Source organism: Hakea prostrata, chromosome 1, assembly GCF_041222555.1.
Source record: "Hakea prostrata isolate BN-2017 chromosome 1, UWA_Hpros_2, whole genome shotgun sequence".
NCBI lineage: Eukaryota > Viridiplantae > Streptophyta > Magnoliopsida > Proteales > Proteaceae > Hakea > Hakea prostrata.
The window spans coordinates 10,749,017-10,767,343 of record NC_142600.1 but is presented as its reverse complement, the minus strand read 5'-3'; the positions used below and the strand labels follow the sequence as shown (position 1 = coordinate 10,767,343).

Sequence of the window (18,327 nt, the reverse complement as noted above, 5' to 3'; positions counted from 1 at the left end):
GCTGCATTACAGCAAAGGGTTATGGTTTACCCATTTTCCATTCAATATTGTCCCTTCTGGTCTGTGAGGTCTGGGAAATTGTACTCTTGTTCGTCAGCCCGATGATGGAAAACTCATTATCAGGAGTTGGTTGCTTTGGTTTTTGTCATGAGCCTCTCCCCCTACTTCTATACTTTTCCATTTCTCTCTTCGCTCCCCCCTCTTTTCCCCTCCCCTCCCCTCCCCTCCCCTCCCCTCATTCATTCATTCTCTTATCTCTTTCTTCTCGAGGCTCATTACAGAAAACAATGGCCTATACCATCTATGAATACTTATAGCTATGAGATCTGAGGGCTTTTTTGTTTTGCTTTAATTGGGTTATTACTGGTTTGGTTTAATATTTCCAGTTAAAATCATAGCATTCGATCTATTGAGGTTCATGTTGAGCTTTATTGATCTCCTGTGAGCCTTCCTTTTATTAAAATATACTGATTTTGGGTTTCATGTGTAGCCTTTCATGCATGCCACTAATGAATATGATTTTTAGGGTATTTTCCACGTTTATGATCTGAATGGACTAGCTCATCTGGGCATCACTTCGTTGCTATTAATGGGAACTTTTTGTCCTGGCCAGATGCAGTTGGGCTTGGTTTCATTATCTTTGTGTCCCTTTAAAGACTTTGTCAGCACAGAGTGGCAATGGCAATTCGATTTGAATAAATCATTGGAATATAAGGAAGGTGTATTTTGGTTGCCGGAATGTCTACTTTTGTTCGAATGGCCAACAGATGCTGGAGCCGTACAGTTGAAAAATTATTCCTATTCTTTTGAGTTTTTCTGTTCCAACTTATGTTCTCTGCAGGGTTTTCGATGGTCCACTAGACCAGTTGATCAGGTTGAGTCTGCAGGTGGGCCTTGATCTCAGACCTTGGGGTTCTCCAACTGGAGTTGGAGCATCGCTTAGGGTTGATTGTGTGAGACTGGATTTTTGAATTACAGTTGCTACAAAATGCTAGATATTGAACGGTCGAGTCATTTTTGGTGAATCTACGGCTACAAGTCTCAGTTTTAAAACTTTGTTCTGGATCTACAGCAACGAGTCTCAAGTCTTAACTTTGCTCTTGATGTCCAATCGTTCTGATGTTGGGTGAAAACGTTGGAGTTAAAACTATTGGGATATGTATCCTTGGACATTGTTCTCGAATGGTCTTTGTAATTTATGGTGATTTTGTTTTTTGATACCCGTGTCATCGTTTCTGGAATCACTGGTGCTGCATTAGCATGGATTAATCTTTAATTAATTTTTAGCTTCTTGTATTATGTTGTTTAGTTACGAAATGAATTTAAATAAAGGCAATAAGGCATGGATTAGAGAAAGAATTACAAAATGAATTTAATTAAAGGCAATAAGGCATGGATTAGAGAAAGAATGTCGACTTCAGTCCCAGTCGTACAATACAAAAGCCCCCAGTATTAAGTAGTAACTATTAACAATTAACAATGTCACTGTATTGAGTTTGAATTGCCAGTTCGGCATCCATTTCAACGAGCGTTGTGGCCTCTTCATTCCAGGAAAAATAGATAAAAAGAATTTTACTTGGGTTACTCAACGATGGCAGCTTTCATCTTACTCCAAGTAGCTTTCTGATGCTAGTGTTAAACTAATCCAATACTAGGCTGATGTAATTTAGCGTTCACATGCCAAATTAGATCTTATTCATGACATAACATCGATTGGTTTGGTCACTACAGAGTTTAATATAACGAGCGAGGGATATTTCTCTTTCTAATTAAAAAAAAACAAGAAGGATTGAAGTTGCAGTGATTCCAAACTTTGTCATCGGTTATGGTGGTTCTCAGTTTTCACTTACAGAGTTAGCAATTGAATCTTGATTCTGGGAGACAATGTTAGAGGCCAAGAGTTTCAGAAAAGTGGTGCTCCCTTCTACTCTTCTCCAAAATCCCTCACCTGGAAATCTCCAGTCTACTCGCCTCGCTATCCGTGTATGACTTCGATCATTCTCTCTCACGCACGCGCGCGCGCGCGCGCATGTTCACTGGCTCGCTCAATCCCTCGTCTTGCATTGATGTTCCGTTTCTTCTGTGCAGGTTAATGAAGACGGTTCCTCTTGTTGGGTTTACATTGCTTCCGGTTGTCACGTTTATAAAGTTGAGGTCGTCGTCTTTCCTCGACTTTTAGTTTCTGATATCACATGACGCTTTTCGTTCGTCTCTGGTTTTTTTTTTCTTCCCTTCTGAGGGCCTGATTTTTGTTAGAACCTCCATGGGGATTTAATATTTGAATGACGACATTTGTTTATTTCTTGATATTCTCATCTAGAATATGTTTATTTGCTGAGAGATTGGACTTGTTTTTTCCATCTGGAGACTAGATCGACAGAATTCTTTCGTTTTTCACTGAGAATTCAAATTAATGTTATCCCACCACTATTAGCTCGAGTTGTGAACCGATTACAGGAGTACAATTGACTACGAAAATCAGTGTTTCTACCTGCAACATCCGCATTCATTGGACGTACTAACTGTATAACGCTGAGCCGTTTTCCTATTTCTTTACATTCTGCAAGTAGCATGGCCTAACATAACAGTTTCAGAATATCCTTCCGTCATCCAATGTTTCGTAGTTCAATTAAGGTTCCGTAGTCGCCAAAAACAAAACTATTGTGATATGTCATATGTGTTAATCATTTAATCTTGGTGTTTCCTCCTTTCTGGCTCACTTCGCCCTTCCCTTTTTCTTTTGTTGCTGTTCGAACTTCTGCCTGCTTAATTTCACATTCATTCAGCATTTCTGGAAGATCATTGGCAAAAGGATAAAAGTTTACCAGGCCTTCACATTGGTTCTTTTTCTACTCTTCCAGGTATCCGTGGAGGATTGTTCAGTTACCTGGGGAAAGGAGAGCCTTCTGATTCCTGTGCTTGCACCAGTAAGAGAACCTTACCTACGACACACAACTCTCCCTTGCCCACGGGGGTTGCTGCAATATGCAATATAAATTCATCTTTATTGTATTAACTTATTTCATTTGATTTGTTTCATAATTCTTTAAATCTTTTCCCATTATATCTCTTTTCCTTTACGAAGATTGTGCATTCGTCAGTAGTTAATCGCTGTCCACATCGGTCTGAAATCCAAAGTATAGTGCTTGCTGAAACAGAGTGTAAGCTTTCATCCCAATTGTGTTCTGGTTATCTTTTGTTTACCTTCTTGTTATGAATGCTTCATTATTTATTTTATGGTAATTTTGTTAAATGAAATTGACAGTGAGGGAGTTGTTTCTTGAAACTGGGAAATAGTTTTTTAATAAGATTATGTTTGCTTTGATTCCGTCCTACCTAGTCCTTTCTCTTGAAGAATGCTGCTCTTTGCAATGTTCAACCTTTAGTTTATTTATTTATTTGTCTCTATGCAGTACCTGCAGGTGATGGCTGCTTTAAGTTGGCCACAGTTGATTCATATGGTCACGTTATTGTATCTCAACTGGATACAAGTGGTGAAGGTACTTATGTTTATACTTCATTTTCCTCTATGTCGTCGTGATGACTGTTTATTAATCTTTGAAGCTGAATGCTGCATACTTTCTCTACCTTAAAAGTCTTGAAGCTGAGGTTGTCCTAAATTTTCTGTCTTATGTTACTGTTTTGGCCCATATAGGTTTCCTGTCATTGCCATCCTTGCCTGCATCCTAAGATTTTCTCTTGAGTCCCTTGATCTTTTGGTTGATATCCATATCTGAACATTTAAATATTGAAGATTTTATATGAGAAAAGTAAAGGGATAATTCATTTATACCATAATTTAGATTCTTAGGGTTTGTAAATTATCATAAATATGTTAAGATAAAGGTACGCAATTTCTGTCTTCCCCAGAGCATGTGCAGCCTCAGTAACTCCTGACACTTTGCCAATTCATATGCTGTGCTATGAAATTTTGTTGCAGTGCAGTGGTTTATATCTTTTGTATGCATTTGATTTTTAATATTTTCACTGACTGCTGAGTTAAACCAAATGATTGAACTTGGCTGTAGGATATGGCTACTAATTAATCTTTCTCAGATGTTGGCAGGCTTTCATATTCTGTATTGCCACGTGATTTTGGAGTAGGCGAGGGTAGTTGGGCAGGTGTCTGCTTCAGTCCGAGTCAGTGTTCTGTGGTACTGAATTTCTTGCTTTGTACAAATTCGAGTTTGTTATATTATAGAAATGGATGGTTGACGGAACAAGCAATAGAAGCTGTAGCCTAATTTTTCATTTTCTGGATTTTGGTTTGCATTTGAGTAATTATACAGATTTGGTGTGATGTTTGCAAACTTGTACACAAATTGTACTTTTCTGGATACAATTCATAAAACTTTAATTTTACATTAATTTTTTGCAGACATGCTTTATACATATGCAAAAATTTCCAAAAAAACATATCCATCTGTGTTTTTGTTCTCCATGAATATTCAATTCCAATAGTTTTGGCTGATCTGGTTCCTGATTCCAATTGTTTTGACTGATCTTACTCTTGATCATTGGTGGACGTTGAATGCCAAACAATATCCATTTTGTCAGCATCATTTGAGATGAAACCTGTTTATGTAGTAGTTTCTTCATATTATCCTCAATCAACTGAACTCTCTTCAGGTTTTTGCGAATTTTATCCGTCCCATCTCCAAAATCTTTATAATTCACCCTTCCAAATTCATCTCTCCAGGCAGCTGTGGCTCGTAGCTTTTGTAGAACTGTTGATGTTTATGACCAAGATATTCATCTGCGGAGTTTACGTCCGTAAGTCTATTATATGTTGCTATTTTGCTTCTATTTTTGCAATTTTATGGAACTACTTGTTTGTCTTACTCTTGTTTCAGTGATGTCTTATTTCTGTATTTATGCTTATTCTTGAATGCAATTGCTTCACTGAAATAATTAGATTTTAGATGGAATTTTATCTTTAGCAACATCTGTACAAACCTTACCTGGCTAGCAAGACCCTTAGCACATCTTACTTTTGACCTTTAATTGTTGTTGTCATTTTTACATAACAGAGAATCCTGTGTAATGTCTAGTTCATTCGGCTACTGAAAGCTTCAGATTATTGGAACTCCAGCATCTCCCAGCCGTATATTTCTTTGTGACCCACCCCCAAAGATGAACTGCTGAGAATATATTCATTTTCTTATTACATGTATGTTTTACTGAAAAGGATAGAGCCCAAAATACATTGTGTTCGATGCTGTATGTTCTTTCTCATTTTATTGGAATCCAATGTTGACTATCAAAAAACTAAATAAAGGCATGGAACAGATCAATGTTTTCTTGGATGATTTTTTTTTTGGCTGAATGTTTTGGATGATGACTTCAACATAGTTCACAACTTTCTATGTTCCATGGGCAATGCTTAGATTTATAATTTCTCCCTTACAAGTTACAACTGAACATGCAGTTCTGAGGATGTCACCTTACCTAGAGCAATCCCAGCACCTTTACTTGGAAACTTTCTCATTAGTATTTCTAATTTGCTTGGACTCCTTCCACTCTCTGAGAATGTGCATTTGCTGATTGTTACTTACTATTTAGATGTTTTTTTTTTCTTCTTTTCTTCCCTAAATTCTTCCGTTATGTTATTGCAGTCTGTGGTATCCTTCTTCATTAACTTTCCTAGGAAGTTCATTTTATGGGAATGGAAACTCTGTACTGGCTGTTGCTGAGGGCTGCCAGGTATGGGTTTCATATTATTTTCTTAGAGGTTACTTGATGTAAGATACCAGCATTGCTAAGCTTTTGCCTTTTGGCCTCCCTGCCATGCTGCTGCTTCACATTTTCAAGTTATTGCAGATGACCATATGGGACTTGAGAACAAACAAGAATGGTGGTTGTGTGCAACGAATCTGCGGTTCTCTTGGGGATATCTTCTATGCCATTTGTACTTCTCCAGATGGCTTAATGGCAATCGGTGGAGCTGATCGTACAGTAACTGTCTATGACCCTCGCAGGTTGGTAACCTAGAAGAATTTATATGAAACCAAGACTGTTGGTGGAATCAAATTGACCGTGATCCAAATTCTATCCATATCCCAATTGACTTGGGAGGATTCTTTCGTACTTGGCTGTGTACTTTATATGAAGATCTGATCTGATTATGGTAGATCTGTTCTGACTGGACTGAATTCTGAATAACTAATTCATTCAATTTGTTCATGTCCATTTTGATTGAACTTAGTGATAGATTTTTTTCCTTCCCCTTTTTAATCTTTCAAAAATTACCAGTAGTATTAAATGATGATGATGATGATGATGATCGTTTTTTTGCTTTTTACTAGAATTTTCCAAGGACATGCTATTATGCTTACTTGGAAAATGGTTCCTGGAGCTAATTGTATTTTATGCCATGTGGCAGTCTGTTGCTTACTGACAACCTGACTTGAGTTTATGTCTGGAATACTGAGTGCAGATGGTCATCTTTATCAAGGTGGGTTAATTGCTCAAAATATGAGGTGAGCTGCTGTCTGAAGTAATTCCTATTATCCTCTCGTTAGTCTCTTTTTGGAAATTGCTGGTTGTGTTTAAGCTTCTTTAATGTGAGGAGTGAAGTAATTGTTTCACACTTAACCGCTCAAATGGGAAAAAAAATGTTTTCACTGGCAACTTCCATTGTGTTGTTATATTTTAGAATCATTCCCTTTAAGGGAATTCAACCAATGGACTTGAATGATGTGAGCTAGTCTCTCATGGACAATTTTCTTTGATTTAGAGGAACTTGAAGTGTCACAAGAACTGTTTTATCAATTGATTACTCCTCACAAGGGTTTTGATTTTTGTGATGTCTTATGGAATTCTTCAATTTCCTTTCCTAATTTTACTTTTTCTCTGTGGCTATTCTTCTGTATCTGAATTAGAGACATGAGATAGGATATTTCCAGATTATATTGCTAGAGCAAACTGAGAACTGGAGTCTTGAAGAGGTGATTTGTCTTTTATGAATATCAATTTAATGGAACTGCAAGTGTTAAGACTGAAGAAAAGGACTGGTGGAAGAAGATTCTATTCTATAGGGGGTATTTGGATCAACTTCAATGTGTAATATTTTTAAAATTAACAACAGAAATTGGTTAATAAAATTTTACCATAAATCAGAGAAAATAATGTAAATAAAATAAGATCGATGAGATGAAACAGAGGGAGGGATTAGGATGGATCAATCAAAATTTGAGAAATATGTTTTAATGGGTGGTGATAAGAGAGATCTCTTACCAAATCTGGGAAAAGGATAGATGGCTGGCTAGGAAAATGACCTAAACAAACGAATTTGTTCATTCATGGTATTTTGCATATTTAAGGGTCAAAAAACAACCAAGAGTCAAGATAATTTCTTTACCGGGACTCTTAGTAAATAATATTGTGGCAGGACTCAGCAAGTTTCTTAACATTGCTGACAATTGTAATCTAGGACAGCCAAAGCCAAAATTTTCTCTTGGACCCTTACTTTTGGCTCTTTATTTATTTATTTTTTATTTCAGTTCATTACGAAAATGAAGATCAAAACTAAGAGTCATCCCAAATCATTACTGTAGTTTGGCCCAAATTTAAACCCGGTCTGCATTCCTCGTATGTCCAGTATCAAGCTTATGGTATAATAATGTGGGATTGGAATAACTTTTCAATATAACCTCTCTTGAGACTAAGCTTTTATGGTTCAATAACCCAGATGTAATATACAGTATTGTATCAGGTGGATCTAACATCTGCCAGTTCATAACTTATGGAAAATGCAGATAACAGGACTTGCCTTCTCTTCACATGACTCAGATCATATGTACATACAAGGTGTTGACTATGAGGTGATTTTTCTTGAGAATAGAAAGTTCTTTTTCTTTTTGTATAGTACATGCTTGTTTAGTCTATTAGTTCTCTTCAATTCATAAGATTACGTATTTCCTTATGCCTTGACTCTCTCTCTCTCTCTCTCTCTCTCTCTCTCTCTCTCTCTCTCTCTCTCTCTCTCTCTCTCTCTCTCTCCACACACACACACACACACACTCACAAGAATATTAACTACTGGAATTGTAAAAATATGATTTCAGGCCTTCTGTGGAAACTGGAAAGAGCAGAAGAAGGTATTTTCATTCAGAGGGGACTCCAACTGGCTAGGATTTAGCAAGGTATGATCATCATCACAAGACATGGATACAGGGTTCTTGTTGGTGTAGATGAACTTCATTTAATTTCTTAACATCAAATGCCCAACTTTAATATGATAAGCTGGATATCGGTTGGTTAAGGGAATTCCAACCTAATCCCAGCTGTTGCTAATCTAAATCATGACACTGTGAACCTTTTAATATATCATATCAACTTGGAGGGTGTAGGTGGTATTTTATGTTACATTCAAATGCCCCCACCTTGCTTTCTGGAAGTCAATGCCCATATATAAAGATTATCAACTTTGCTTGCAGTCCACCTACAGGGATGTTGTGGGAGGATGGTGTGATTCGGGAAGTGTCTTTGTGGCCAATTTTGTAGCAAAGCAGCACGAGCTTGAACTTCAGTAAGAAATGCTTAGCTGTCTCTTTACCTCCTTAGTTGCTTTCCACTTCTTGACAGATTCCTCTGTATCTTGAAGAAATCATTTTAAGTTCATGAGAAGTCGTCATCAGTGATGCTAATAGTTTACATTTAATGAGTCAACTTATAATGTCTAACTAACTGTGAGTTTAAAATATATCAAGTAGGAGACAGTCGAACTAACTCATGTAAGGTCAAACTCTGACAATTAGATTCATGAACGAACACCAATATTATGGAAAAATTCTCAAAGGTGGAACCCAAGACTATATGTTCATCCTTTCTGGGATCTTAACAGAAGGCTTGGGTTTATGGATAGCGTTTCTAGAAACCCTTGTTTGGACCCAGTAGGTAACGATGCAGCTTAGAGTGACAGTGAAGAATGACCCACGAAATTTTCATTAATTGACTAGTTTGTTTCTCTTTGTTTCTCTAAAAGCTTCTTGCATGGGATTCTGTATTTCCAGGTTGTATCATGGGATTGTATTTTCTGGCCTTCTTTAGATTGTTTGCCCCTTTCATAACGGTTTAGGGTTTTAGTAGGTTGAGTAGTAGTGGGCTGGGGGGTTATCTGCTTTAAAGGATAGGGTCCCAGACCCCAGTGTTGTTGGGTTCATGTGTCCACTCTTATTGTAAATATAATTGAACAAGTGTCATGCAAGTGTATAACATACTACCACTATTATAAAAACACGAACTAAAGGGAGATGGCTACATTTTTTCTCTTAAAAAGCCTTATTACATTCACTTAATAAAGATGATTAATTTTAACCAAAAAAAAAAAAAGGATGATTAATGATGTCCTAAAATGTAATTTTACATTTAATAATATGAATTAATTACTTCTCTGTTCCATCTTATATATGTTTATTGTTAAAAGGTCATTTGTGTTAAAACTAAGAGTGAATTTTTTTAATTTTTAATTTTATTGTTATTATTATTATTTTTACATTTGTAGTGCATTGATGCTTTTCCTTTTGTATTCTAAAAGAATGTCATTCTAAAAAAAATTTAACATAGAAAAATTTATTCCTTATTAGAAGAACCAATTATCTAAGTTTCACTGTTCATCTTATTGTTTTCTCTCCCCCTATTAAGGGTCGATCAGTTTTTGTAATTTCTTCATAAACAATTTTTATGCACTCACTATTTAAGACCTGCATTTCTTCATCTATACCTGCAGACATTGAGCAAGGTTGGATTTTTTTCAATTTGCCTGCTAAGTAAACTTGGATTTTTTTTCATCTGTTAATCTTATAATTCATATCAGAATGTCTCAGCCTCACCACGATATCCAACCGAACGGTTGTTTCAGACTCTAATTCATGAGATATATCATTGCAGGTAGATGAGATAAGGTTTACCCCTTGAAGGAATGGCTGTTATTAGCTCACTACATCTTCAGGCTTAAGGTAACTTTTATATATAATTTAAATATACTAGTAGAAGGGTTGAATTCATGATCTCTAAAGGCATGTTGGGAAGAGAAGGTCAAGGTGATTAGAAAAGAGTGGTTGAATTCATATAGAATATTAATCTCTCTTTAAAGAGATTGGATTAGATCACTCGGCTTTGAGAGTCAGAATATTTTATGGACCTGGATTGTGATGTTTCTTTGTAATGCATCTTTCCTTTTCTAAAAAGGAAAAAACCTTCTTGAAGCCCCTAACCATGTCTCTCCTTTTGGGTGGGATTGTTGGATGTGTTAATTGGTCATAAAGCTTTTGAATCACCCGAAGCTGCCAAATTTTATTGGTAAATCAGAACGAATCTTCTATTGGAGGGTCAAACTTTAACTCAATCATTGATAGATTACCTGCGTTTAAGTCAGATCTTGCATGACAAGTAATCTGATCATGCTTTTGTTTAATTAAACTGTGGACCTAACGTTCGAATTTGACAAGCACTTCACGAGAAATAAATATTAGGAACAATCCAAAGTTAAGCTATTTTTTATGTGGAGAAGAGAAACAAAAATCGAGACCAATTGGAGAAATTCTCCCAAGAATAACTTGACGACTATCTTAAACTGGCAGACATGTTCAAATATTCTAAAATTTATATCTACAATAATGTCTTTTCTAAGGTTAAATGAGACATGGATATCCAGATTCTAAGGTGTTCCATCCTTTTCCTTCCTATTTTCAATCCTTAATTCTCGCTGACTGTTTAGAAAATCGATCAAATAATTTGCAATTGTATTCTTTATCATTATACATAATCTATGATCTTAATTTGTGAGTGACTAGACGTGGTTGATATAACTATTGTTTATTAACTATCCACCTTGATAGACCTCAAAAGATAATTTGATAACTCTTAAGATAGGGTCATAAAGATAACTTCAATTCATCAATTCATTAATCGTTTCATAGACCCCAAAAAAAAAAAAAAAATCATTTACGGCTGAAGTCTATATTTCCTGATAGTTTTGGTCTCATAAAGAGAGTTGAGGTCCAAGTCAAAGTTTCACTGGTTTCTAGAAAGTTTTAATTGAAATCATACAACTAACATGTATAAAGTGATCAAAGATTTAGCTTTCATTGACCTTATTTGGGTTTCATTAATTTTTAGAATATCTTAGTGCTCAAGTAACATTGCGTAATGTATAATGCTTGAGTACTTCCATAGAAATAATTAGGACAAAAAAAATTGTAAATGGTGACTCATCTCGACACAAATGGGGACTAGGATTACTTCCATTGAAAAATCTAAAAATGAAGAACAAAAAGCATTAACTCCTAGCAAACAATGTAAAAAACAGAAACCAAATCTATACAATCCCAACGATGGATCAACAAGATAAAATTCAAATAGACTATATCCAAATTGGATTGAAACTAATAAACATAGAAGCAAGATTGCATTAGTGGTTTGATAAATATTCAAACACTTGCGTGAAAGCTTATCTAATGTGATTAACTGGTGTAACTGTTAAGCAATTTTTTGATCTCTGGTTTTTAGGAGTACTCCCTCTAAGATGCTTTTGTGTTGAATAATACTACTTCTTCACTTAAAAAAATGTGAATCAACTCTCGTTGTTGAACCCGTACGTTGAATCGAGGTAACTTAATGATCAAATAAAAAAAAATTCATGAGAAGATTTTTTTCCTCCCAATTAAGAGATGTTGACATCTTGACGTTTACAATTTTATTATATTTACTTTTAACAAATTGATCATTTTTTTTTTGATTAATATGTTCACATGCTTAAGTCTTAATTTATTTTATTTTTGTTGCGTTAATCATCCGCTAGTAATGTTTAAATCTTCCAAGGGCAGCAGTACAGATTAGCTGTCGACAGATATACAAGGGTATAATAAGGGCACTTGTGTCAATACAACTGGCTAATACAACAAAATTGCTCTCATCATTTGATATTGACATGCTTTCGTATTTTAATTTATTTTAATAACACGTGCGTATTTGTTAGGGCTGCGTTCAGATCAAACGGCAAACATGATGATACATTGATACCCATGACGCCCACGTAGGGAAATGTCTGTTGATCAGACCAATAAGACAGCAGCAATCATAAGTCAAGGTGGGTCCCATGTTTTTCTTTATTCTTTTTTTCTTAAAATTATAATTAAGATTTTATTATTAAAAAAAGAAGATTCAATCTCCTCATGATATTAATGAACAAAAACTTAAAAATCATAGATGTGATTTATCATTTAACCCACGCTATCATTTATTTATTTGCTTATTTGATTATTTAATGTTATGGGTATAAAGGGGAGACGAATATACTTATGGAATGCTACCCTAGATCAGATTCGTTGACATTTATTTAGAGGATTTTCAGTGGGAATTAGAGAAATGTGTTTGGATGAATAGAAATTTTAGCCTTTGGCACACGGGATCCACCATGTGAGACCACCCTATAAATCCCATATGTTTGGCCCAAATCCATCTTCATATGATCAGGATGGAAACGATCTTCAGAGTTGAAAAATAAAAAACATTTGATAAAGAAATGAGGTGAAGACAATGGGAAAGAAATAGGGAGGTAATTTAAAGATATTTTCATGTGAAATTAAAATTTTCTATAAGGAAAAGCAATATTTTTGAAAGCAAAATCAGTGTTTCTTATATGATATCAATGATTGTACCAATCGCTACATATAACAGTACTTAGGGCTAAAGTTAGGTTAGATAGAGGCCATGCCCACGCTGCCCCCTCTCTCTATTTTTTTTTATTTTAAAATTTCCAACTAATCCTCTTTCCATGTATGAAACGTTAATATTTTTTTTCATGTGTGAAATATGTCACTTGGGGTCTTGATTGAAGAAAAATTTTCATAGTAAAGACAACAAATAAAAAAATTAATTAATTACAATTTGCATGAAATATCATAAATCTTGTCTTTGATAGGCAAGAAACAGCGTCACATGATTATGTAGCCTTTGGTATTTGGAGGAGCTTGCAATTCTACAATCAAGGGACTGCTTACAAGGAAGATAGAGAGATCATATCATCCATTATAAGATGGGAGCCTCCGCAGACAAACTTCGTGAAATTAAATGTTGATGGGTCCTTTCTTGAACAACACAAACTTGGAGGCATTGGAGGTATAACGCGAGATAGACAAGGGAAAATGATTTTCTGTTTTGGGCGGGGAATACAAATTCAAGAAATTCTCATAATTGAGGCGCTAACAGCAGTAGGTCAAGCGTTAATATGGGCCCGTGACTTTAAATTACAGAATATTCAATTGGAGACGGACAACCAAGCTTTAGCACATCTTCTGAATCAAGACTCACCCACAACACCTTGGAAACTCTTTCCCATTATGTTTGATATCAAGGGGATCCTACCATCTCTTAAATAAGTTAGGTTTTGACACGTCTATAGGGAAGCAAATATGGTAGCAGATGATTTAGCAAAGCAGAGTGCTCTTACTCAAGATGCATTTCTGAATATTGCTATCCCACCCTTTAATATTTGATGGTTGTTATTGTTTGATAAATTAGCGGTAGATTGTAATAGAGGCTTTTCTTTTAGTTAATAGAATTACCTTTTTACTAAAAAAAAAAAACTACCAGTACTAATATTTATCTGATTAGTTACGGGCCTGTTTGGTTACATGAGTCTGGAGATTTCAAATATCTAGAGATTTCAAATCTATGGAGTTATAATTTATAAAATTAGATGTTTGGTTGTAGAATGAAATCTGTGGATTTCATCCTAAAAAACTATTTGATCGCGTGATTTTGTTGATGTGCAATGTATGCTTTTTGAAATCTCGGTTTCACCCTTCCCTAAATCTCGATTCACTTTTTAGTGTAAGGTGAATCTCGTTTCTGAATCAGAGATTTTACACCCGGGTATAATTCTCAATTCATGATCCGGTTTGTCTCGGATTCTGTAACCCAGTCCCTGTTCTAGAGATTTCAAAATTTTGGATTCACAAATGGAAAATGTATACTTTTTAGTTATGTGAATCATTGAATTCAACGAAATTTAGGGATTCACCTTTTTACTTTAAAGATGTTTATCTGTATATTTATGGGTATGTGGTAAAATTCAGAGGTTTCACCCTACTATAAAAGCGCTAAATATTTGAACCATGATTGCATAAATGTTTTTTCAAGATGAATCTACATAATTCATTCCAAAGATTTAGGCTAATCAACCAGTTAATTTTATGACCCATGACTCTATAGATTTGAAATCTCCAGACTCAAGTAACCAAATAGGTCCTTAAGTGAGATTTGACTATATTTTTATCCAAAATTACCTATCCATTAAAATTAGTAACATTATTTGCATTAATGCCATTATCCTGATATATTTATTTCTTATAAGAGAAAATAATTAATTTTTAATATCGATACATATATCAGGTTTTTTTTCTTTTTGGGTGAACGATTCGATACATGTCGTGGCTAATACAAGTGTCCGCTAATATTGATACGAACAGATGATCATTCAATGTGTTCATCCATGATCCATACGTATGTATGTATGGACATGTGTAAAAACAAATAATGAAAAGGCTTCATAAAAAAATAAAAAAATAAAAAAAATAAATATTATAAACGGATACGAATTACGAGGGAGACGAGGAAAGCTGGAAAGGAAGAGAAAAGAAAAGGCCATAATAAATATTATGTATGTAGCACGCACGCTCAACGCTCAACGCTTCCTCTTTGATTTGATTGACGAGATCGGTGAAATGTCTGAGTCTGACTCTTTGCATTCACACCGTACTATGGGGACCCACAAATTATATTCGATCCCGCTCGTGGATCGTTCTTGATCCATTCTTTTCTTTTCTTTTCTTTGGTTAATAACTAATAATAAGTCGTCGTTGTGAAAATTGAAAATGTCAAGGGGGTATTCTCGTAATTCAGTTTTCAATGTTTTCATTTCATTCGATATATGCTTCTAGAAAAAGCAAGCCAGCCAGCCAGACAGAAAGAAAGAAAGAAAGACTGCGTCTCCACTTCTCCTGCCTTAAGTGTGGGCCCCACTTCTCTTACTCTCTCTCTCTCTCCACCGCTCACCTTCCGGCCTTAGCCCTTCTTAACTTAACTAGCCAGCATGATGGTGTCACTGTCCCCACAAGATCCTGAGTAACACTGACCGTTGGATCAGAATCAGAATAGAATCAGGCAATCCGTTTTTTAAAAGATCTTTAAGATTCTTTTCTATATATATATATATATATATTTTTATCGTACCTTTGGACAATCTATATTTAATTTATCCAAAAATGTTTTTTAATTTTATTTATTTATATGGGAGAATAAACTACCGTTCTTGTATGGTTTTCCAGTTTGGGTATTTTCACACGAGACTTTGTGTTTCTTCTCCTATTTAAGATTTCCCCGTCATTCTCCGCTTCCATCTCTCTCGGTGTCACGCTAGGGTTACGTTCCTTGTCCTCCATTGCTGCGGCTCTGTTGTTTTCTCTTCCTTCACTGTCGTTGCTCTGTGCTCTTGTGTTTAGGTACCTCTCACTCTGCTGTTTCTACTTTTATTCCTTCAATTCGATCCTCCGTTAATCTCTCTCAATTCAATTTCGATACCATCAAGAGAAGAGATTTAAGGGATTTCTCCGAAATATCTTCTTTTGTTCGATTCATCTCGATTCCGGGGGTTGTGTTCGCGGATCCTCGGGGCTTCTAATTGCTCTGTCTCAAGTGTAGATTTATCAAATTTAGGGTTTTTGGCTCTTTGTGTTGCTGGTTCTGAAATTATTGATCTAATTCTTCTATCGGCAATTTTTTTTCTGTGCAAGAGAGGACAAAATTTAATTTTAAAAAGGGGGTTGGAATTTGAAAAGAATAAGGTGTTTTTTTGTTCTCTTTATCGACAGTGAGAATGCCAGCCACGGATTACCAGGGTTCTTCTGTGCCTTTCTCATCGTCGATTGGTCGTTCGTTATTAAGTATGAGACGCGAGCAAGTTCATTCCATGGAAGGGGGGAACCATGAACCTGCCAACCTGGAATTGGATCTCGAGGCGTTTCAGAAACAGGTCGTTGAACAATTCAATGCTCTCCATGGTAACGGCGAAGATCTGCTGACTCTTTCATGGATCCGTCGCCTTCTTGATGCTTTCCTTTGTTGCCAGGAAGATTTTAGGGCTATCTTGTTCAAAAATAAAGCCCTCGTCTGCAAACCTCCCTTAGATCGCATGGTCACCGAATTTTTTGAGAGGAGTGTGAAAGCGCTCGATGTCTGCAACGCTATCCGCGACGGGATTGAGCAGGTTAGGCAATGGCAGAAGCACTTGGAGATCGTCCTTTGCGCCTTCGACTCTCGCCAGAGGATCCTTGGGGAAGGCCAGTTCAGGCGAGCGAAGAAAGCTCTCACAGATTTGGCAATAGCTATGCTGGATGAGAAGGATTCTACTTCTGTTCTCGCCCACAGGAACCGTTCGTTCGGGAGGAACCGCAACAGCAACAGCAGCGGCAGTGGCAAGGATCACCGTGCAGCTGGGCATTCTCGCTCCCTCTCTTGGAGTGTTTCTCGTTCGTGGTCTGCCGCTAGACAGCTTCAAGCCATTGGGTACAATTTGACCCCTCCCCGGAACAACGAAATTATTGCCACGAGTGGGTTAGCTGCGCTTGTCTACACCATGAGCTCGGTGCTTCTGTTCGTAATGTGGTCTCTTGTGGCTGCTATACCTTGCCAAGACCGTGGCCTGCAAACCCATCTCTCCACTCCTCGCCATTTCGCATGGGCAACTTCAATTCTTTCACTCCAAGATCGAATCATAGAAGAATCCAAGAAGCGGGACCGAAGGAATGCAAGTGGGTTGTTGAAGGAAATTCATCAAATTGAGAAATGTGTGCGCAGCTTGACAGAAATGGCGGATACAGTTCAGTTTCCTTTGATGGAGGAACGGGAGAAGGAGGTGAGACAGGGAGTATCAGAGTTGGCATCGGTGTTGGGCACAGTGAAAGAGGGAATTAGATCCTTTGGAGCGCCAGGTAAGGGAGGTGTTTCATAGGATCGTCCGTAGCAGAACAGAAGGTCTCGACTGTATGGGTAGAGCTGGCAATTCTGAATGATGTGAATTCTAAAATCTGTCCATCTTTGGGGTGTACTGAATCGCACAATTTTGCAGCAATATAATTCGGTTGATCTCTGGTTTAAGGTATGCAACCTTGTTGCAGTGGAAGTGGAGGAAGAGAGAGAGAGAGAAAGACGATGAGCAGAACAATGAGATAAGGTGTCCGATTACCAAAAGAAAAAGAAAAAGAAAAAAAATTTGATACTAGGTGTCCATCCACAATAAGAACCCTTTAAAATTAGAAAATTACATCCTGTAAATAAAAATCCTTGGATCTGATCTCCTGTTCAGTGGAGATGTTTATTCTGTTTGTGTCATTATTGTATAATTATAAAAATTTCTCATCCGTTCGTTTCATCTTGTAAGTTGTTTATGTAGTTAACTTCGTTTGATTATTTCTTTCTCATAGTCCATTGTTAATGGTGTACCGTGTATAGAGTTTCTGGTTAAGTATATTTCCTTGTGCTCGCTTAGAACGTATGAAGATGTTGCAGCGTAAACATTTTCTGTTTGCCATTTTTCTCCCAAAATCTAGAATAAGGAAGATTTATATGCGCAAAGCTTTAATGCACAACTAATGGGAATGCGTGTTTCTTGAAAGCTATCATGTTAACAACTTGAAATGTCTATATAGCTGGTAAGAGTCTAAATTTTGAACATGAGTAAACTCATCAGTCGAGAGTACAGTGAGCAGTGGGTTGTTTTGTTCTACTTCGCCATAGTGAGCAGAGAGAAAGAAGGATAAATAGAACTTGTTGTTTTACAATTAGAAAGGCTTCCAGGGTTCAAGAAAGCCAAGTCAGCAATGGGATTAGCCGCATTTCAGTGCCTGAACCCTAGAAACAAGAAGTACCGGCTCTCTCGAATCTACTGACACTCCTGATACTAGTTTGGTATTCGTTTTTCTGTCATTGAGAATGTTAAAGAACATTGGTTTCTAGGTTTCGGCCTGGGAATGTTCATCAGAACAAGGTAATGGAGATTGGTGAATCCCTGGTTGGTGAATGGTGAGGCAAAGTTACTAGTGGTTAAATTGATTTTTTTTCAAAAAATTTAAGCGGAAAAACAATCTAATATTGTATTACGTTGATCCCTATCTGATTCCATGTTCATTTCTGGGAGAACTTAAAACCATGGCCCAGAGAGAGTTTCAAAGAGCATTTCAGGAAGCAAAAGACTGTCATTCACACAATAAAACTGAAGACGGAGCATCAAGTACTCTACCTAGGAATGAAGTCAAGATGATGTGC

The 18,327-nt window shown here is 36.4% G+C and overlaps 1 protein-coding gene and 1 pseudogene across 1 annotated transcript; both read left to right on the top strand.

Annotated features, from left to right (window-relative positions):
* The first annotated feature begins 1,859 nt into the window (after nt 1–1,859).
* On the top strand, nt 1,860–10,702 carry LOC149027413 (uncharacterized). Its single transcript, XM_089162477.1, has 14 exons — nt 1,860–1,983; nt 2,089–2,154; nt 2,862–2,927; nt 3,086–3,161; nt 3,414–3,500; nt 4,057–4,154; nt 4,700–4,773; nt 5,616–5,703; nt 5,821–5,978; nt 6,437–6,479; nt 7,758–7,823; nt 8,067–8,144; nt 8,439–8,530; nt 9,892–10,702. Exons 1-14 carry the CDS (start codon nt 1,885–1,887, stop codon nt 9,893–9,895), a joined length of 1,095 nt encoding a protein of 364 aa, XP_089018603.1. The 5' UTR covers nt 1,860–1,884; the 3' UTR covers nt 9,896–10,702.
* A 4,635-nt stretch (nt 10,703–15,337) lies between these two features.
* LOC149027412 (protein BYPASS1-LIKE pseudogene) lies at nt 15,338–17,655 on the top strand (annotated as a pseudogene).
* Nucleotides 17,656–18,327: the final 672 nt, after the last annotated feature.

Coding starts and splice junctions, on each gene's coding strand:
- LOC149027413 (XM_089162477.1), top strand. CDS start 1,885: ATGTTAGAGGCCAAGAGTTTCAGAAAAGTGGTGCTCCCTTCTACTCTT. Junction 7,824..8,066: donor TACAAGGTGTTGACTATGAG/GTGATTTTTCTT, acceptor ATATGATTTCAG/GCCTTCTGTGGAAACTGGAA. Junction 8,145..8,438: donor ACTGGCTAGGATTTAGCAAG/GTATGATCATCA, acceptor CTTTGCTTGCAG/TCCACCTACAGGGATGTTGT.